This window comes from Piliocolobus tephrosceles, chromosome X (assembly GCF_002776525.5).
Source record: "Piliocolobus tephrosceles isolate RC106 chromosome X, ASM277652v3, whole genome shotgun sequence".
NCBI classification, from domain to species: domain Eukaryota; kingdom Metazoa; phylum Chordata; class Mammalia; order Primates; family Cercopithecidae; genus Piliocolobus; species Piliocolobus tephrosceles.
The window spans coordinates 86811920-86834656 of record NC_045455.1 but is presented as its reverse complement, the minus strand read 5'-3'; the positions used below and the strand labels follow the sequence as shown (position 1 = coordinate 86834656).

At 39.1% G+C, this 22737-nt stretch overlaps 1 protein-coding gene across 3 annotated transcripts in view; it reads left to right on the top strand.

Annotated features, from left to right (window-relative positions):
- MTUS2 (microtubule associated scaffold protein 2) overlaps positions 1-22737 on the top strand; it is a 640565-nt gene that overhangs the window by 269172 nt on the left and 348656 nt on the right. The window contains exon 5 of one of the 3 annotated variants that reach the window (XM_031934946.1): positions 18010-18204. The exons of 1 other annotated variant lie outside the window; for it this stretch is intronic. In XM_031934946.1, coding sequence (XP_031790806.1) covers positions 18010-18204 — 195 coding nt within the window. Of the gene's footprint in view, positions 1-18006; positions 18205-22737 lie in introns of all 3 variants that reach the window. One more of the 3 variants, XM_026454233.2, reaches the window with a different exon arrangement.

The window sequence follows — 22737 nt, the reverse complement described above, 5'->3', positions numbered from 1 at the left end:
TTACTAAAGCTTTTATAGTGAGGAGTCTCTGAGAGAACTAAAGGAAATACATGTTGATTGCAATCTGAACAGATTCTAGAGCCGTTTGTTGGAGGGAAGCCCGTTGAAGATGGGCTTCAGTAAAATTTACAAATGAATAATATTTGGCTTCCTGAACCCAAAAAAGCCTAAAAGGCCCTGAACTTCCCTTAATATTTTTCATGCTGATGAAATCATTACCTGTTTCTTAAGAGAGTCAGGGGATGGAGTGCCCTGCAGTTTACTAAGTAATTTTCAGGAATTTAGGATGGTGGCAAGACGTTGCACTATGCACAAGGCAATGGCCCATTTCTTTTCTGTGAACTCCCTGGTGAGTTTTTATTTGTATGTCCTGAATGAGTGTGTCAAATGAATGCCTTCAGAAAAGAATGTCATCAATCTAATGTCATGCCTGTACTCTTGGAGAAAGATGGGTACAGTTAAGACCTTCCCTGCAAAGGCTTGTGTATGATGGCGAGGCTGTTGGGGCACCCTGTGGATGGCCACCAGGTGAAGATATGTTGTATTCCTTTAGAGGTAAAGGAAACTTGTGACTAAGAAGCGGTTGAAATAGGAGCTGAGTGGAACGTATTAGCCAAATCTTTAATAGCAAAATACGTTGTAGTTGCTGATTAGATGGAGTCAGTCAATTCAATAATATGGTGTCTGGGGGCCTTACTGGGTAGTACCATGGCATTAAGGTTATATAATCCATTGTGTAGTGTCATTCATTTCAACTTTAAGAACAGACCAAATTGGGTTGTTATATGAAGGAACAATGGAGGCATGTGATGGATTTCAGTACTTGCAAGTTCTGTTTAAATTTACATTGAGCCATACTAACTAGTTTTACTAGGAGTATGGTCTATGGGGTCTCATTTTGCCAAGCCAATTTTGTATATGTCAAAATCTTAATTATATTTAAATGTATTGATCATTAGGCCAGAGTGTCTGTGCTCACTACGGAATATTTTAGGACAATGAATGCTATGATGCTGGAAAATGGAGACAGTAATCCCTGCAGTTAAGGTGAAACATACTTATGTGCCCTCTATTCTTTGTTCGGTAACTCCCCTAAGATTATAACATGTTAATCTGTAGATGAAATACTTATAAATTAAATCTGTATTATAGATTATAATTATAGGGGGTAGTTTGTTTAAATTTAATGAGATCCCAGGAATAAATGTAGTTTGAGCCTCAGTGTTAAGGCCACGAAGGTTGGCCAGTTGGTGCATTCAAATTGTGTTAAAGTTAATTCAGAACCTATGTTGCAGAAGTATAAAAGCCAGTTAGTGCCCTTATAAATCTTATGTTGTATAAATTCTTTTAGTAAATTTTGGATTTCAAATTGGGTCCAACTATGGGTCTGATTCACTTTTTTGTTTCCTGTCTCATATTTGGTTATTTTCTCCATCTCTTTCTTCTTCCCTCCACCCTCCTTTTTTAAAAAACAAACACTGTTATTGTTACTGAGCGTTCTCTCTACTTTGCATAGATTTATAAGTTCCTTCCTCCAGAGAGGTTCAAATTAGTATTGTCGGGGTAAGGGGCCTCCCCATGGAATGGTTACTTTCTTTCTCCTTTCCTTCACTTCCGCTTCCCCTTCCCCTTCCCCTTCCCTCCCTTCCTCCCTTCTTTCCTTCTGTCCTCCTTTCCCTTTTTAATGGAACCTTGCTCTGTCACCCAGGCTGGAGTGCAGTGGCACAATCTTGGCTCACTGCAACCTCTGCCTCCTGGGTTCAAGCGATTCTGCTGTCTCAGCCCCTCTAGTAGCTGGGATTATAGGCACGTACCACCACACCCAGGGTTTAAGTAGTGATATGGTTTGGATATGTCCTTCCAGATCTCATGTTAATGTGATCCCCAGTGTTGGAGGTGGGGCTAATGGTGTTGGGTCGTGTGGGTGGATCCCTCATGTATGGCTTAGTGCCATCCCCTTGGTGATGAGTGAGTTCTTGCTCAGTTCGTTCATGCAGGGAGATCCAGTTGTTTAAAAGAATCTGAGACCTCTCCCCTCTTTCTCTGTTTCTCCCTTTCTTGCCATGTGACATGCAGGCTTCCCTTTACTTTCCACCATGAGTGGAAGCTTCCTGACATTTCGCTAGCAGCAGAGGATGATACCATGTTTTTTTCTCATACTAGCAGAACCATGAGCAAAAATAAACCTCTTTTGTTTTTCTTTTATTTAGTAATTGTTATTTTATTTTTCAACTTTTATTTTAGGTTCAGGGGGTACATGTGCAGGTTTGTTACATGAGTAAATTGTATGTCACTGAAGTTTGATGTACAAATAATTTTGTCACCCAGGTAGTGAGCATAGTACCCAGTAGGTAGTTTTTAGACACTCATTCTTCTGTCATCCTCCCTCCTTAAGTAGATCCCATTGTCTATCATTCCCACCTTTGTGTTCATGTGTACCCAAAGTTTAGTTCCTATTTACAGGTGAGAACATGTGAAATTTGACTTTCTGTCCCTGTGTTAATTTGCTTAGGGTAATGGCCTCCAGCTCCATCCATGTTCCTGCAAAGGACATGATCTTGTCCTTTTTTGTGGCTGTGTAGTATTCCATGATATATATGTACCACATTTTCTTTATCCCATCCACCATTGTTTGGGCACCTAGGTTGATTTCATGTCTTTGCTATTGTGAATAGTGCTATGATGAACATAGGCATGCCTATGTCTTTTTCGTAGAATGACTTTTTTTTTCCTTTAGTTATATACCCAGTAATGGGATTGCTAGGTCAAATGGTCGTTCTGTTTTAAGTTCTTTGAGAATTCCCTAAACTACTTTCTATAGTAGCTGGACTAATTTACATTCCCACCTGCAGAGTATAAGCATTTGCTTTCTTCTTCAGTCTTGCCACCATCTATTATTTACTGATTTTTAAAAAATAGTCATTTTGACTGGTGTGAGATGGTATGTTATTGAGGTTTTGATTTGCATTTCTCTGATGATTAGTGATATTGAGCATTTTTTCATATGCTTGTTGGCCACATGTATGTCTTCTTTTGAGAAGTGTCTATTCATGTTCTTTGCCCATTTTTAAATGAGGTTTGTTTCTTGCTTGTTGATTTAAGTTCCTTATAGATAGGTATTTGTTGCATACATAATTTGCTAACATTTTCTCCCATTCTGTAGGTTTTCTGTTTATGCTATTGATAGTTTCTTTTGCTGTGCAGAAGATCCTTAATTAGATCTTATTTATATATTTCTTTTTGTTGTTGTTGTTACATTTGCTTTTGGAGACTATCATGAAATCTTTGCTAAGGCCTATGTCCAGAATGGTATTTCCTAGGATTTCTTCTAGGGTTTTTATGGGTATTACATTTAAGTCTTTAAGATTATAGGTGTGTGGTTTTTATTTCTGGCTGCTTTAGCCTGTTCCACTGTGTTTGTTTTTGTATCAGTACCATGCTGTTTTGGTTGCTGTATTCTTGTAGTATAGTTTGAAGTTGATTAGTGTGATGCCTCCAGCTTTGTTCTTTTTGCTTAGGGTTGCTTTGGCTATTGGGTCTCTTTTTTGGTTCCATATGAATTTTAGAATTTTTTTTTCTAACTCTGTGAAAAATGGCGTTGATAGCTTGATAGGAATAGCATTGAATTTGTAATTGCTTTGGGCACTATGGCCATTTTAACAATACTGATTCTTTCTATCCAAGAGCATGGAATTTTTTCCATTTCTTTGTGTCTTCTATTATTTCTTTCAGCAATGTTTTGCAATTCTTGTAGAGATCTTTCACCTCCCTTGTTAGCTGTGTTCTAGGTATTTTATTCTTTTTGTGGCTATCATGTTCTTGATTTGGTTCTTAGCTCAAATTTATTGGTGTATATGGTACTGGTTTTTATATATTAATTTTGTATTCTGAAACTTTACTGATGACATTTATCATTTCTGGGAGCCTTCTGGAGGAGTCTCTAGGATTTTCTAGGTCTGGAATCGTATCATCAGTGAAGTGGGATAATTTGACTTCCTCTCTTCCTATTTGGATGCCTTTATTTCTTTCTCTTGCCTGACTACTCTGGCTAGGACTTCCAGCACTATGTTGAATAGGAATGGTGAGAGTGGACATCCTTATCTTGTTCCAGTTCTTAATGAGAATGCTTTCAGCTTTTGCCCATTCAATATGATGTTGCCTGTGGGTTTGTCATAGATGGCTCTTGTTATTTTGAGATATATTCCTTAAATGCCTAGTTTGTTAGAGGTTTTTAACGTGAAAGAATGTTGAATTTTATTGAAAGCCTTTTCTGTGTCTGTGAGATGATTATGTGGTTTTTAGTGTTAGTTTTGTTTATGTGGTCAATCACAATTACTGTTTTGCATGTGTTGAACCAACCTTACATCCCAAGAATAAAGCCTACTTGATTGTGATGGATTAGCTTTTTGATGTGCTGCTAAATTCAGTTGCCTAGTATTTTGTTGAAGATTTTTGCATCTGTGTTTATCAGGGATATTTGTCTGAAGTTTTCTTTTTTTCATCTGTCTCTGTCAGGTTTTGGTATCAGAACGATGCTGGCCTCATCAAATGAGTTAGGCAGGAGTCCTTCCAGGTTGGTTTGCTCTCGTTTCTCCAGTTCCTCTGGGTATAATGTTAGGTGGTTAGTTTAAAAATTTTCTAACTGGATGTGGTGGCTCACGACTATAATCCCAGCACTTGGGGAGGCCGAGGTGGGCGGATCACAAGGTCTGGAGATTGAGACCATCCTGGCTAACATGGTGAAACCCCGTCTCTAATAAAAATACAAAAAAAGTAGCCAGGTGTGGTGGTGGGTGCCTGTAGTCCCAGGTACTTGAGAGGTTGAGACAGGAGAATGGCATGAAACTGGGAGGCAGAGCTTGCAGTGAGCCAAGATTGCGCCACTGTACTCCAGCCTGGGTGACAGAGCAAGACTCCATTTCAAAAAAAAAAAAAAAAGAATTTTCTCACTTTTTGGTGTAGGTGTTTAGTCCTTTAAACTTTTCCCTTAATGCTGCTTTAGCTGTGCCCCAGATATTCTGGTATGTTGTATATTTGTTTTCATTAGTTTCAAAGACTTTTTTAGTGCCTTAATTTTTATTTTTTACCGAAGTTATTCAAGAGCAAGTTGTTCAATTTTCAGGTAATTTTATGGTTTAGAGTGATCATCTTGGTGTTGATTTCTAATTTTATTGTGCTGTGTGATCTCAGAGTGTGGTTGGTTGGTAGGATTTTGGTATTTTTGAATTTGTGGAGAATTGCTTTCTGCCTGAGTGTGTGGTTGATCTTAGAGTATGCGCCATGTGCAGATGAGAATAAGGTATATTCTTCTGTTGTGTGGAGTACTCTGTAGATGCCTGTTAGGTCCATTTGTTCAAGTGTTGGGTTTAGGTCCCAAATATCTTTGTTAGTGTTCTGCTTTGATTTCTAATGTTGTCAGTTAGGTGTGGAAGTCTCACCCTATTGTTGTGTGGTTATCTAAGTCTCTTTAGAGGTCTTTAATGAATCTGGGTGCTCCAGTATTGGGTGCATATATATTCAGGGTAGTTAAGTCATCTTGTTGAATTGAACCCTTTATGATTATGTAATACCCTTCTTTATCTTTTCTAATCATAATTGGTTTATTAAATCATAGTCTGTTTTTTTTCTAAAATAAAAATAGCAACCCCTGTTCTTTTTGTTTTCTATTTGTTTCATACATTTTTCTCCATCTCCTTACTTTAAGACTGTGGGTGTCATTGCATGTGAGATGGATCTCTTGAAGACAGCATACAGTTTGGGCCTTGCTTATCTATCCAATTTGCCACTCTGTGTTTTAAATGAGATGTTTAACTCATTTACGTTTAAGGTCAATATTGATATGTGGTTTGCTTCTGTCATGTTGTTAGCTGGTTGTTATGTAGACTTGATTGCATAGTTACCTTATATTGCCAGTGGGCTAGTACTTAAGTGTGTTTCTGCAATAGCGAATATCAGTTGTTTGTTTCCATATTGAGCCCTCCCGTTGTGGCCTCTTCTAAGGCAGGCTTTTGTTTTTGTTCTCTGGCCCCTTGAGGTCAAGCATCTTCTGTACTGGAAGAGCCAAGATGTTCCTAGTACTCTGTCTACATCACTCTGATGGGGGCTGCCTACAAAAGTGCTCTGGTAGGGTAGTGGAGGGTCTGTGGGAGAGTTTACTATGCTGGGTTCGTGGAGGCTGCAGGAGAGTACACTGTGGTCAGGGGGCCGCAGGCGAGCCCACACGAGTGGAGTGACTAGGGGAGGCTGCAATCAAGCACATGCCAGTAAAGGAAGGCTGTAGGTGGTTGCACACTGGTGGAGTCCATCTGCAAAAATGTTCCAGTGGGAAGGCAGGGGCTCCTAGTGAAAGAACTACGACAGTAGCTTCCAGCAAGCATTTCAACAGGGCATCTGAGGCTGTACTGCATGTGGGCATGGCTAGACAGGGACTGTGGGAGAGGCCAGCATATAGGGGATGTCCATACAAAACTGGTCATGTCCTATGGGCAGGAGAGCCCTGCTGTCTTAAGGTCTGGTAGCTAATGAAGCTAAAGCCACTTAGAGGATTCTAACAAGTCTTTGGGGATGGGCATATGTGGCTGTGCTCCACTGCAGCCGTTCCCATGCCAAACCCTTTGGGATCCATGCAGAGTGAAGTTCTGTCTCTGTCAGCTCTCCAGGCAGTTCTCCCCATGAATTCAAATATATCTGTGGGCTTCATGGAGTATCCTGCAGCTAGGATCCTGGAGGTCTGTGGAGAGAGTAGGTCACTCCATTCCTAGCTCACTCACCCTTTCTCTGGTTGCCACTTAGGACCCAAAATGAGTTCTGGTACTTGGCAACTTTGTGCAGGGTTCCCAGCCTCCTCTTCCTCAGCCCCAGGGTCTGTATCCTCCCTCTATGGATTCTGAATGCCTTCTTTCTGAAGATCCGCTTGGAATATGGCAGTCTACTCAATGGGTTCTCTCTCTCTAGGTAGGAGAAGCTCCCCCAGCTGCATCTAGTCAGCCATCCTGCCCCTTTCCCTTTTCTTTGTAAATTACCCACACTCAGGTATTTCTTTATAGTGACACAATCAGACTAATACAAATAGAGTCTGAATTAACGTCTTTGGTGTGCCACAAGGGTGCCATGGGTGTTTTTCTCTACAAGCTTGAGGGTCAGGATTTTTGTGGCTACAGAGGTATAGGCAGCAGCAACTAAGATGTTTAAGGTTCTGTGGAGTTGTCTGCTTAAACAGAGTGCAGATCTCAGTACTCCACATTATGGCCTTTGTTTCTTTTTCCCTTTTTTCCATTAATGACCACTCTTTCATGAGCTTTTGCCCAGTAGGCTTATATCTTCACATGATCTAGTCTTCCGCTTAGTGCTCTATAGATCTGGAGCCAATACCTAGTTGAGACACATAACCAGTTGGTCACAGGGTAATCTTTCCTGGAGCCTAACATAAGTCACAACTTCATTCTTAGACATACAGATAGGTTCAGACTGAGACACGTGCTCAGGGCCAGCTTAAGAAAGTCCTACCCCAGTCTCATATTCTTATTCCAAAAATCAATTAATCATTGAATATTCCAATTTAGTCCAGCATTATGTGTAACAAAAGCTCTGTAGGACTCAGCAGTGCAGCACAGAGTAGCACAGCTCAAAGCACAAGAAGCCAAGAAGGAACAGTGCAGAGTATATTCTTGCTAGGAGCCAGCAGAGCCTGTTAACAAGCCAGAACCCTAGGAAAGAGCCCCTGTGGAGGTGGTCATTGTCTCAGCATCCTGATCCAGCACCTGTTTTTGTAGCCACCCTGAAGAGGTAAGATGAACCCCCATTCAAAATTTGGTTTAGATGTCAAGAGTGATTATGATAGCAGCAGGAGGCAGTCAAATGCCTAGGTATATAGGGTTGGGTTCCCAGTGAAACCCTGCCTTCAAGCCAAAGACAGTTTAAAGCCTGAAAGCCAAGCTACAAGTCAAATCCATGGAATGGATTGAGAACCTCTCTTTCTGTTTGGTGTGCTTTCCTCTGATTGATTTTCACCGGTCACCATTTTACATATACCTACTCTTCCCTAATTGATTTTTTACTATGTCACACCCACCTTTGAATGGTGCCTTTGTTTTAGCCTTTTTTGCATGCTAACAAACCAATCAGCATGTACTCACCCATTCTAAGCCCATAAAAGTCCCAAACCCAGCCACACTGGGTGGGTGACCACCCCCACATACCCTCTCTGCTGAGAGCTATTCCTTCACTCAATAAAATTCTTCTCCACCCACCTCACCCTTCGATTATCAGAGTAACCTTATTCTTCTTGGATATGAGACAAGAACTTGGGAACCTCTGAATGTGGGTACAAGCTGTAACACAGGTGGGCTGGGGCACAGATGGCCCAGTCATAGGCTGAGCATGGGATCCAGGCTGGTGTACAATTCAGGCATGGTCCCTCAGGTCCCTCCGCCCAAGTGAGGCCCTGGGCGGAGACGTCATTGGCCGTGGAGGTCTCTGGCTGGCAGAGTGGTAGAAGAATCATGTATCATTTATGCCACACACAAAGCAAGAGGGTATGACAAGTTTTATGATTTACATCATTGAAGTCTCTGGGGAAAGAGGACTGGCCTCTCCTACATCTGAAATGGCTTGAGAGAGCAAGGAAAGATACTGGCTCAGGGTTTTTATTATCATTATGGAGTGAGGCAAGCATAAGGGTTCCCATGCAAGTGGGAAGGAGCTTGTGTGGTTTTAATCTAAATTACCACCCTCACTCCTGCCCCACTTCCCGGCATCAAAAGAGGGAGCATTGGGCTTTCTTATCAGCTTTCCCAGATATGGGGCCAAAGGAGTGGGGCTTGAGGCTAAAAACTGTTAGCAGTCAAACTTAAAACACAAACAAAAAAAACTGTGGAGTCTGGGCTGGGTCCAGTGGCCCACACCTGTAATCCCAGCACTTTGGAAGGCTGAGGCGAGCAGATCACGAGGTCAAGAGATTGAGACCATCCTGGCCAACGTGGTGAAACCCCGTCTCTACTAAAAATACAAAAATTAGCTGGGTATGGTGACGCATGCCTGTAATCCCAGCTATTCAGGAGGCTGAGGTAGGAGAATCACTTGAACCTAGGAGGTGGAAGTTGCAGTGAGCCAAGATCTTGCCACTGCATTCCAGCCTGGCAACAGAACAAGACTCCATCTCAAAAAAAGCCCAAAAAACAAAAAACTATGGAGTCTGATCATTTATGATAATTCCTAAGTATTTTATTCCTTTTGGTCTACTGTAAACAAAATTGCTTTCTTAATTTTATTTTTTGATTATTTATTGTGAGTGTATAGAAGTACAGCTGATTTTTGTATGTTGAATTGTATTCTGTAAACTTGCTAAACTCGTTATAATAGCTTTTTAGTGGATTTCTTGGAATTTTCTATATACAAGATCATGTCATCTGCAAAGAGAAAGTTTTCCTTTTTATTTCCAAACTGCATGTCTCTGATTTTATTTTCTTGCCTAATTTCTCTAGCTAGCACCTTCCATACAATGTTGAATAGAAGTTGTGAGAGCAGACATCCTTTTCTTGTTTTTAATCTTAGAGGGGAAGAATTCAGTCTTTTACTGTATTAGCTGTGGGTTTTTCCAATAAGCCCTTATAAGATTGAATATATTTTCTTTAATTACTAGTTTAAATGTTTTTATCATGTGGTTTATCTGAATCAATTAAGATCATATGGTTTTTCTTCTATTAATATGGTATAGTACATGGATTAATTACATATGTAAAACCAATCTTGTGTTCCTAGCATAAATATCATTTGATCATGGTATATAATATTTTTTATATGTTGGCAGCTTCAGTGTGCAGTATTTTGGTGAAGATTTTGGATCTCTAAGAGTTACTGATTTACAGTTCTCTTGAGATATCTTTATCTGGTTTTAGTATCAAGGTTATACTGGACTCAGGGAATAAATTTAGAAGTATTCCCTCCTCTTCTCTTCTCTTTTTGGGTGGGGGTTGTAATTTGTGAAGAATTGGTATTAATTCTTCTTTAAATGTTTGATATAATTCGTTGATGACATCTGTGCCTGGGGTTTTCTTTGTGGGAATTTTTTTAAATTTCTAAATCAATCTCTGTTTTAAGTACATTCAGATTTTCACTTTCTTCTTGATTCAGCTTTTATAGTTTGTGTTTCTGTGGAATTTGTCCGTTTCACTAGGTTGTCTAATTTGTTGAGATGCAGTTGTTCATAGTACAATATTCCCATAGGATCCTGCAAAATAAGTGGTGATGTTCCCTCTTTCATTCCTAATTTTAGTAATTTGAGCCTTCTGTTTTTCTTGGCTGGCTCAGCTAAGGTCAAATCTATTGATAATTCAAAAAACTAAGATTTTGTTTTCATTGGCTTTTCTCACTTTATTTCTCTTGTTTTATTTATTTTCACTTGTAATCTTTACCATTTTCTTTCTTCTTTTTGGTTTAAGTTTAGTTTGCTCTTCTTTCTTCAGCATTTTAAAGTCAAAAATTACTTTATTGAATTGACATCTTTTTTCTTTTTCTTTTCTTTTCTTTTTTTTTTTGAGATGGAATCTTGCTCTGTTGCCAGGCTGGAGTGCAGTGGCAGGATCTCAGCTCACTGCAACCTCCAGCTCTCTAGTTCAAGCGATTCTCTTGCCTCAACGTCCTGAGTAGCAGGGATTACAGACACGCACCACCATGCCCAGCTAATTTTTGTATTTTTAGTAGAGACGGGGTTTCACCATGTTGGCCAGGATGGTCTCAATCTCCTGACCTCGTGATCCGCTTGCCTCGGCCTCCCAAAGTGCTGGGATTACAGGAGTGAGCCACTGCGCCCAGCCTCTTTTTTCTTTTTTAATGTAGGCATTTACAGTTATAATTTTCTTTTTAAGCATTGCTTTAGCTGCTACCCGTAAGCCTTGGTATGTCATTCATTTTTATTCATCTTAGTATTTTCTAATTCCCCTTTCAGTTTTATTGTTGACCCAGTGGTTATTTATGTGTGTTCATATATTTGAGAATTACCCAGATTTCCTTGTTACTGATTTTTAATTTCATTCTGTTATGACCACAGAACATACTTTGTATCATTTCAATCCTTTTTAATTTATTAATGCTTGTTTTATGGCCTAAGATACAGTTTATCCTGGAGAATATTCTATGTGCACTTGAGAAAAACATGTATTATGCTTCTCTTGGGTGGAATGTTTTATAGAAGTCTGTTAGGTTTAGTTGCTTTATAGTGTTCAGATCTTCTATTTCCTTATCTTCTGCCTCATTGTTCTATTATTAAAAGTGAGATATTGAAGTCTCTAACTATTATTTTGAATTGTTTATTTCTCCTCCTAATTGTATTCGTTTTTGCTTGAGGTAATTTGGGTATCTGTTGTTAGGTGCATATACATTCATAATAATTGTATCTTCTTAATGCATTGACCTTTTTATCATTATGAACTATCCCTCTTCATCTCTTCTTTTAAGACCTACTTTATCTGATAGGAGGACAACCACTCCAGCTTTCTGATGGTTGCTCTCTGCATGGCCTGTGTTTTTACTTCCTTTTATGTTTAACCTATTTGTGTATTTGAACCTAAGGTGTCTCCTATAGACAGCATGAATCATTAAAAAAATTCAGTCTGACAATCTCTGCTTTATGATTGTATTATTTAATAAGTACTCATTGAATGCTGTTATTAATATAGTTATATATTCATGTGCCATTTGACTTTTTGTTTTCTGTATGTCTCACGTCTTTTTTTTTTGATTATCTGCTCCTCATTGGTGCTTCATTTTGCATTAAGTAGATATTTTCTAGCATGGCATGTTAATTCCTTTAGTATTTTTTTCCATTATATTTTTTGTGTTATTTTCTTATTGTTTGCTGTAGGACTCACCATATACATCTCAACTTACTGGAGTCCTACTTAAGTTTTATCCTAACTTCAGTAAGATACAGAAATGTTACTCCTATAAACCTCTATTCCCTCTTCTCCCTTTTTTGTGCTATTATTCTTATATGTATTACATCTATGTATTTACAAACCCAATGAAAGATATTTTTTGGTTATTACTTTATATAATTTTATATCTTTTAAAGAAGCAGAGGATAAAGGAGAGCAAAATATATTTTTGTAATTTGTTATGTTAACCTTTTAATTTACCATTTTGGATGTTATTCATTTATTTCTGTGAATTTGTGTTACCATATGGTGTCATTTCCGTACTATAATACAGCTTTGCCCCCACCGCTTCCTTTATGCTGTTAGTGTTAAATATTGTGTTTCAATGTATTAAAGGCCTAAGAATACCGTTATATGCCTATTGTTTTATACAATTGCATTTTAAGTCAGTTATGAGAAGAAATATACATAATTATTTTTACCAGTACCCTTTGCTTTTTTTGTGTGGATTTATCATCTAATATCACTTGCTTTCAGCCTGAAGGACTTCCTTTAGTATTTCTCATCAGGTGGGTCTATAAGCAAGAAATCTCCAAGTTTTTGTTTATCTGATGGTGCCTTTATTTTAGCTTAATGTTTTGAAAGATAGTTTTGCTGGAAATAAGATTCTGGGTTGACAGTTGTTTTTCTCCTCCAGCAATTAGTCATCTCACTGCCTTATAGCCTCCATTGTTTCTGATAAGACATCAACTGTTAAGCTATTGGTTTACTTGTACATGATGAGTCATTCTTTTCTTCCTGCTTTCAAGATTTTCTCTTTATCTTTCTACACTTCTTACTATGGTGTATCCAGATGTGGATCTCTTTACATTTACCTTATTTGGGTTTCCTTGAGCTTCAGATGTAAACATTAATCATTTAAATAAGTGTTAAAAGATTTGGACTATTTAAATATTTTTTCTGCTCCTATCTCTCTGTTTTCCTTCTGAAACATCCATTCTCTGTTGTTGCACTTAACGATGTTCCACATCTCTCTGAGGCTCTGGCTTATTTTTCTTCATGTCTTTCTGCTGTGTTCCTTGGATTGTGTAGTATGTATTGATCTATCTTCAAGTTTGCTGATTTTTTTTTCTGCCACTTCAAATCTGTTGTAGAGGCCCTTCAGTTAATCTTTCATTTTAGTTATTTTGATTTTTAACACCAAACTTGCCATTTGGTTTTTGTAATTTCTCTTTATTGTTATTTTCTATTTGATGAAATATTGTCATCATAGCTCCTTTACTTCTTTAAGCATAATTTCCTTAGTTATTTTATTATATTTATAATAGCTCTTTTGAAGTTTTTGCCTGCTGGGTCTTTTCATAGGCAGTTTCTGTTGCCTGTTTTTTTCTTGTATCTGAATCAACTTTTCCTGTATTTTTTTCTTTTGTGTGTCTCATTTTATTTTTGTTGTAATGGAACTTTTAGATAATTATTGTAGCATCCTTGACTACTAATTACCTCTCTTCCTCTCTGGGGCTTGTTGTTTGCTTATTTATTTGTTTAACAACTTGGTTGATCTACTGTAGTGAAGCCTATTTCCCTTGCATTGTGAATTCACTAATGTCACTCCACAGAAGCCATAACCTTGGGCATGTACACAATCACAGTGACAGTGTTTTACCAGGGCTGTCTTTCCCTGATCTGTGTTACATTGTCTTCCTCCCTTGGGTATCACATTCAGCTGTCAGGTTCCACTAATTACTGACTGATTGCTCCATAATTTTCTACAGTGTCCTGGGGCATACATTATTCCATAGTCTGATTCAGTTAAATTCAAGCTCCTTTTCAAGGGTACTTTTTAAAGCCACTCTTTGAGGTTAGTTCTGACCCCTGGATAGCTCTTTTCAGTTAGTTCCTTGGCTCTCTCTAATAAACTACCTTGTCTACAATTTATTATTTTGCTTCATGGAGCTACCAGCCTCCTCCTAATTGCTTACCATAAAAAGTCTTCACTGTTTTTGAGATTGCTATTAGACCTGAACTTCCCCCACAGTTTGTTCCAAATAAAGTTAATTCCTTTGCAGAGGACTCTGGAGATTTCTGTTCCTATGGCTTACCTCTATGCTTGGGCAGATCTCTCAGTCACCATTCTGAAGCTGGGGTTGGGGTCAGTGGACTGCTTCTCTTGGATTGACACTCCTGGTTTATAAGTGAGGTGCAAGGTAGGGGCAGTAGCCTCTAGTCTTCTCTCTTTTTCTCTCTAGTGTTGAACTTCTAGGGAAATGGTGATTGGGGCCCCGGTATTGTTTGGCCTGCTGTGCCTGGGGTAGTACCTCTGTCTTATATGTTTGGGCCAAGTGAAGGAAGGTTCCCTGACATTTTGACCACTTTCTCATGTAGTTCAGCCTCTACAACATGGAGCTGGGAGTGGGGTTGGAGTGAGAAATGGTGGTTGGCCTGCCCATCTCAGGGAGATACTATAGTCCTTGACTCTAGGAGAGGAAACCCATCCTTTTGGCCACACCCAGCCAGAGTAGAGCTTTCATTATATTGTGATGATAGTAGGGGAGGAAGAGAGTGGATGGTGCTTCAAGTGCCACTGACTGTCACTGTTCTTACTAGATTTAGTAGAGTTTCTTATATAAATGTTTCTTTATGTGCTACATGTTCATAGAACAGTTTCTGGAAACTTTAAATGGTGGTTGATATTTTAAATGTTATTTTACCCATTATGTTTGTTTCACTGGAAAGAGTGTCCATGGAAAACCTCATGTCACCATTCTGGAAGTTGTCTTTTTTATGTGCCACCTCAGCTTTCCTGTAATATTTATCATTTGTATATTGAGGGGTTATTATGCACTTGTAACATTTGTATTTCTGTCAAAGTCTTTATTGTTGAATAGTCCGAGAACACTAAATACTTGGAAACATATATTCCTCTGACATGCTAAATGTCCTTGTCCACGCCCACTGCTATAACAAAGTACCATAGACAGGGTAGTGTATAAAAACAGGAATGTATATCTCACAGTTCTTATGGCTGAAAGTCTGAGATCAGGGTTGCAGACCACTGTATTCTCATTGTATCTTCACACGGTGGGAACAGAAGGAGCTAGCTCTCCAGCTTCTTTCATATGGGCACTTGGGCACTAATCCCATTCACAAGGGCTCCATTCTGATAACCTAATTATCTCCTAAAGGCCCCACTTCTAAATACCATCACATTGGAAGTTAGGATTTAAACCTGTGATTTTGGGGATGGCAGGGGACACACATTCAGTCCATAACACTGGACTAGTTTGAGAAATAGTAAGGACTATTTGTTTTTATAAATATGTCCCTCTTATGAGAAACTAAGATTAAATTAAGATACATTCAGTCAGAACAGCTGAATGCAGTTATTTCACAGGGTGAGTTGGCATATTCTGTTGAAGTTTTCAAAGGTCCAGGGACCACCTGAATCAGAATCACTGAGGTGATTGTTAAAAAGCAGACTTTTGAGCTCTACTCCAGACTAACTCTCATGCAGAGACTAGTAGAGATATTTGACTTATACTGTGGGCTAAATTTGTGTGGTACAAGCTTGACTAATGTAAACTTCAAATAAATATTTATCAGATACGTTGTGGAAACCATTGTGCTAGGAGCTGGTGGTATAAAAAGAATAAGACTTGCTTCTGCAAAGCCTGAAGGCATGTATAATATTCATGAGATTAATCTGCTAGAGGGAAAGACCATTATATAGTAACTTAGTGTATGATACAGGTACCATTAAATTTACAAAAATTGTATTCACAGAGAGTTGGGGGCAAGGTGTACTTTGCAAGTCATCTAAACACACACGCACGTGCACGTGTGCGTGCACACACACACACAGACACAAACACACAGCCCATATGTGTCTTTATTAAAATAAAGACCTGTACTATGGGAAAACGAAAGCTAGAAAACAATTTAGAGACTGGCTTCCTGTGTACTTGGGATTCTGTGCTGCTTGTCCTCCCCCTCTCTACATGTTCCTCTGCTGCTTTTCTACTGATCAAATCAACAATAATGGAATATAAGTGTTGAATAAGATAAATTTCTTTTTGAACATGTTCAGTGACTTATGTAATGATTTAACAAACTTAGTTTTCATTCTTGACTAAGTATTAAATGTTTACTGCATGCCTAGGTACTCTTAAAAATTCTGAATTTAACTTTTCTTCCAAAATATAGTTTGTTTTTCAGAAAAATTATTTTGTTCATACTCTCTTCATTTGATTTTGCATAATTATTGATTAACTAGGTTAGAAAGGAGGTTATAGATGACTTAAAATAGTATCAAAATGTAATGGCTTTAGAGTATACTTATTGTTGAAATTACATCTGATGTTTAGCAATTCTTTTCCTGTTCTACAGACATCATCCAAAATCAATTTGGCGTAAATTCACTGTGAACATGATATCTGATATATAGGGATATTTTCACTCTTCTGGGGACCTGAACTAAAAATATTCAAAATAATGTGAGAACAGCAATGTGGAGTCATGAAACGTGGCATAAATTGCTGATACGAATGGGCCGTTACCACTTGCTAGTGTGTTGTTTCTTTTTTTCATAGTTGAGGTTTTGTTTTTTGTTTTTGTGCTTGTCCCAAGCACTAGGACAGGCTTGAGTCGGGAAGATTTGTAGCCCCAGCTCCTTGCTGCTTTTTCCTTTTGTGCTCACTTGGTTCCTCCCCATCCTAGTCCTGATTCAGGCATCAGGAACCCACAGCTGTGCAGCTTCTGCCTTTATTTGGACACACAGCTCTCCATAGCCTCACTTTTGGGGCAGCTGCTGGCAAAGGAAGAGGTCCTTTTCTATGTGCCATTTCGACCCAGTGTATCATCTATTGCGGTTCTCTGTATTTCCACACATAGATGCTTTCTAATATGTGGTTTCTTCATGGATTTATAGACATGGAATTTTTTTTTCAAATGGGTCATTTAATCTAAATTCTCGTTTACTCTGAAACCTGGTAAATATTTCACTGGATAATGAAGAGTTGACTAGCATAAGAATGCTACTGAATGATCAGTATATAGGCACTCATGGTAAATAGCCCTGCTGGTGAAAGTTGTTAAAGGAATCAGTGAGGACAGTTATACAGCACTACAGCACACGAGGGAGCTTGGGCCTTTTAGATTTCCTATGAAGGGGCATGTGTATATTGACAATATTCTGATTCTCTCTGGTGCTGAGAGCCTTCTCGTAGTGTTGTTATAATCATTGCAGTTGCTATTGCTGGAGCCTGGCTCAGACTTAGAGTATGGGCATGCTGAGATGCTAGATTTATAACTTGATGCCTTATTATTTCAAAACAAGCTGACTTTGCACATATCTGGGAACTAATTCTGAAGTTTGGACTGACATAACAGATAGTGGGAAAAGGAGAAAAGAAATCTAACATCAGTTTGAGCACATATCGAGTTCTTGTGGTATAAGCAGTCATATTTATACCAGATTTGCAAAGTTAGTGTTATCATTCCCAATCTTTAAATGAAAGGAAACTGTGGCTCTAAGTGTTAGGGCAAGGGCTTGGGATTACACAGCTCGTCATTGGGAGAGCTGATATTCCAGCCTGGCTTGTTCCTCAGTCTACACTGTCTCCTCCTCATTCCTGCAGCCAACAGACGGTTAGATGATGCTTTGTACATGTTTTTCCTAAGACTTATTACAAACTGCTTAAAATTACTAGTGAACATTCACCACAGTGGTTCTTTGCCCACTGTATGTCAAAATTTAAGGGGTATCTCAATTTCACAAATCTGGGGTAACTTGCAGCAATAACTATTCACTTTCACTCATTGTCTCAAGCGCTTGATACCTTTTCTTATGGCCTTAAGATAGAGTTATTTGTCTTCCTCAATTCATCTGCCTAAGTAGATGGTAAACTTGTCCAGGCCAGGGCTGCATCACCTCCTGTCTGAGTTCTCTGAGGCACCTGACCCACAATATAAGGGGCTTTTCTCTTCCGAGGTCCATTTTAGATGTGTTGAATCAAACCTGGCAAGATTAATTTTAGTCTGTTTATGATAGAGCTGGGTTTGAATTCACAATCTGTGGAATTCTTTAACTCATTATGAACTGAGAATAATTTTTTTATTTTATTTGGATTCGTTTTAGCAGATATAAAGAAAGCTTCCAGTTCAAATGCTGCAAAATCCAATCTCCCGAAATCTGGTCTCCGTCCTCCTGGATACTCACGTCTCCCAGCAGCCAAGCTGGCGGCGTTTGGCTTTGTCCGGAGCTCCAGCGTCTCCTCAGTCTCCAGCACCCAGTCCGGGGACAGTGCACAGCCAGAGCAGGGCCGGCCGGCCACCCGTAAGTGGGATGGGGCAGGGTGGGGTACTGCACTGAATTAAAACCAGTGCGCCTGCGCAACTGCGTGTCATTTTCTTTGCATGATTGTTTAAGAATTCGGAGCACCTCCCTTAGCTTCCCATTGCTGTGTTATTCATCTACTGAGGAAAAATAGCCCATTTACACCATCAGTTGTGGGGAATCAGTGTGCCGGGAAAAAAAGATTGTAACCTCCTCTTACGAAGTAGAAAATGACTTATCCAGAGACAGATTCCAGCAGCCCTTTGCTTTGCAGATTCTAGGTAAGAAATCACAGAAGGATCCAAGAAAGGTGTTACTACATTGTGCTGTCATGAAACATACTAGATATTTAATATTAGCTGAAAGAATCATTTAGTCGCCTGTGATTACCAGTAATGCCTTCACACTGCCAGAGCACTTGACTGGATTTCTGAAAGTTAAATAAATAATGTTAAAAGTAGCAAAGCACTGCCAAGCTTCTTTAAGTCCATGCCCCGGCAGGTCCCCATTAGCCGAGATGATGCTGTTGGAGGCCCGTTTCCTGAGACTGGTACTGTAGCCTGCATTTTAAAGTTTGAATTAATAACCTGCAGAGCACGTTACAACAACCGCTGTCCCTGAGGAAGATCTGGAGGTTCCCCATTCAACTGTGCCTTTGATGACCAAACCCAATCTCAGTCTCCACTTCAAAGTCAATGTCATTGGATGGGAAGCCATGACATCTAAGATGTTGTTTTCAAGACTTGCCAGAGGCCCAGGAAAGTCTTAGAGGTTTCCATGTAGAGTTGTTTTGAAGGAGTTGTAGAAGTTGAATCAAACTGGAATAATATGAAAGAGAGAGATCGATTGATTTATTATTTTGTCAGTTTCTTGTCCAAGCTTGTTTATTCTCTGTTCTTTCTGGTGTTTACAGAGATGATGTGTGGAACATTTGCATAGTTCTAAATTTTGGTCTACTACCTAGTTATTTCTAAAAGTAATACATTACATTTCCCATTGTCTTGATGTGTTTGTAAGCAGTTTCTAAGGGTGTTTTCTGAAGGTGCCGTAGCTCAGGCCTGCTTTCACACAGGATACATTTAAGGAATATCACTGTAATTAGTGATTACATCATTACACAGTAAGTGGTCTCAAAATCTGAAACATGAATGTAATAACGAACTGTTTGCAAGTGCGTAATTCATGTCTTTAGAAATGCATGTGCATATTAGCGGTCTGATGATTTTAAAATACAGGAGCAACTATTTATCATGATTTTTATTAATAAAATTCCCGATGACATGTTTCTCTTTTAAAGAAAGTACTATGAAGGAAAAACTTATCATATGATACATATCTTTCGAACAAAGCAGTTAGATTTTGATGTCTTAAAAAAAATTCACCTCAAGGCGAGATGAGCCATGTCCACATAACAGCAGCTTTTGCTGACCGAGAGCTGACAGGTGTGGACAGAATAATTGCAGGTGTGCTTAGGGCATTTCTTCTCACCTCTGCTTCAAAGGATACTAGAGAGGGACCCCTGAACACCCAGGGGATAAGAGCTGTATGTGCTAGAGAAAACAACTCCCAGTTTAAAGACTTCATATTAAAAGTGACACTTTTATATGAATGTCTATCCAGAATTGTTTTATATTTTAAGAGACGTATATTAGAATCGATTTTTAATTATCTGCTACCTATACTATGTATGTAATTTTTACTTCACCAATAAATCACAGAAAAACCTCCCATGAATTTGAATTGTCTTAAGTACTACTAATCATTATACTATACTTGTTATTAGATGTAATGTCAAGAAACATTTTGTTTCTATTCTTTAGTGAAGAGATGGTGCTTTGATGACAGGGAATAAACAAAATATGAAGCTCTAGAGAGAGCTGAAAGTCCTTAGATCAACTTCTCATATGGTATATATCTTTCCAACAAAGCTTTCTTCTCCAAGCTTGTTCATTGTCTGTTCTTTCTTGTGTTTGCGGAGATGATGTGTGGAAAGCTTTGCTGGAGCAAAGCTTTGCTGGTTCAGCTCATGGGAACAGCCAATGTGGTATCAGAATTGGTCCCTTTTTTTCTTCTTGGAAAGCTGGTCTTTTTGCAGACACTATTTTCACATAGGATTCATGTAAGGAATACTGCTGTAATTAGGGATTATGTCGTGCAGGGTAGATGTTTCAAAATCTGAAACACGAGCATGGTAAGGATCTATAGTCACACATTGCTTAATGATGGGGATATGTTCTGAGAAATATGTTGTTAGGCAGTGTCCTCATGGTGCAAACATCATAGAATGTACTTCCACAAGCCTAGGTGAGATAGCCTACTATACACCTAGGTGATATGGTATAACCTTGGCCCCTAGGCTACAAACCTGTAGAGCATTTACTGTACTAAATACTGTAGGCAATTATAACACATTAGTGAGTATTGGTGTATGTAACAACATCTAAACATAGAAAAAGAGGACAGTAAAACTATGGTTTAAAAACTAAAAATGGTGGTGTTCCTGTATAGGGCACTTAAGCATGAATGAAGCTTGCAGGAGTGGAAGGTGCTCTAGGTGAGTCAGAGAAGGAGTGGTGAGTGAATATGAAGGTCTAGAACGTCATCATACACCTTTATGTGATAAACCAGGGCTATCCTGGAGGCCCGGTTTACACCAGCAGCACCACAAACATGAGTAATGTGCTGTGCTATGACATTACGACGGCTAAGACACCATTAGGCAATAGGAACTTTTCAGCTCATTTATAATCTTACAGGACCACTGTCGTGTATGTGTTCTGTTGTTGACTGAAGCATCGTTATGTGGTGCATATGGTATTTGCAAATGTATGATTCATATTTTTAGGTGCCTGTGCATATTAATAGTCTAAACAATGTCCACACTGACTGTGGCATGCTATATTGGGACACTTTTAAGTGACTCATTGTGAATTTATGAGTGTTTCCTAGGCTAGCTTGGCTGTACTGGGACTCTTCCTTGCTGTTTCCCTGGGTCCTGAGGGGCAAGTGATGATGAATGTGGAAATCGGAGCCCCATGCATCCCCCTGGACATGAGATGGCAGGACCATTTGGGGTCTCAGCTGTCCCATGTGGAGTCCCCATTCACCCTGGGCTCAGGCTTCAGGCCATTAGCCCAACCGCACTGAGCAGAGGCTTTCTAAGTCAGGTGCCCTTCTATGTCTTTTTACCTTTTCCACAAGGTTCTGGCACGAGACAGGCACAGGGAAATGAATTATGTGCATAGGTCCTCAGAACTTGAAGGTGTCTTGCCATCCAGTTTACCACCCATTTTATAGCTGAGCAAACTTAGATCAGGTTGATCTGCCCTGGGTCCTGGGCTGGTGTTCTTTCTACTCTGTTTCCTTCTGAAAGCTGCCATATACAGGAAAGATATGTGCATGCTTTGAATATATTTTCTTTCTTTTAGTAAAGCAAATCATAGAGTCAGAGCTGACTTGAGAGGCCCCTCAGGCTTCCCAGGTTGTCAGCCAGCCCCTGCGGGACACTCTTAAGTGCTAGAGAGGGTTCCGCTTTACGCAGAAGCCACCTCTGAGGCTCTCATTAGGAAGTGCTCTGTATGAGTTCAGGCTGTCTCCTTGTAATCTTCAACGAGTAGCCACAGTTCCTGTGGACTCACACAGCACCTGCATGTGTATCGTGCCCCCAGGAGAGCCCCAGGATAGCATGCCCTTCATTCCCTTACCAGTTCGTCACATGAAGATTATGAGGTTGGCCCATTTTGAGCCTTGAATAAAACTGCAAATTAAATTAGTGACCCATAGCTTTTCAAAAAAATATTTACATTGAAGGAGGGAATGTGATTTTCTAACTTAGAACTTAAGCATAGACTTAACATCATAGGTCTGACCCAAGGTGTGGTTCCGTAGTTCTTTTATAATATCCAGAGATGAAAAAAAGATCCAGAGGTGAAAAAAATATCCCAAATATAGTTTAGGTGATAGAAACTTACTGATAAAAATAATGACTGTACTGTAGAATTTAGAGTAGAAAACATACTATTGCCTAATGTGTACAGGTTGTGCATCCCAAATCAGAAAATCTGAAGTTCGAAATGCTTCAAAATCCAAAATTATTTTGAACGTTGACACAATGCCCAAGGGAAATAGTCATTGGAACATTTTGGGGTTAGGATTTTGGGGTTTGAGATGCTCAACTGGTATAATAAAAATATTCCAAGATCTGAAAAATTCAAAAATGCAAAACAATTCTGGTTCCAGGAGTTTTGGATAAGGGATACTCAACCTGTACTTGGTTATCACATTAATCAGTAATTAGGGATAGACTTGATTTTCCCAGTGGGTAGGCAGATGTGACTTAAAGTCAAAACTTTTAGGAACATGTGCGGAGGGAAAATAGGATGACGTAGGTTTCATAAATTAATCATTAATGCAAATAGATCATATCACCCAAGCATAGAATAATTTATGTGGAAAATCCTATGTCATCATGTATTCTAAATAGCACTTCATTTACTGGGTGCCCGAGAAATAGAAAATATCTGTCAGAGAAGT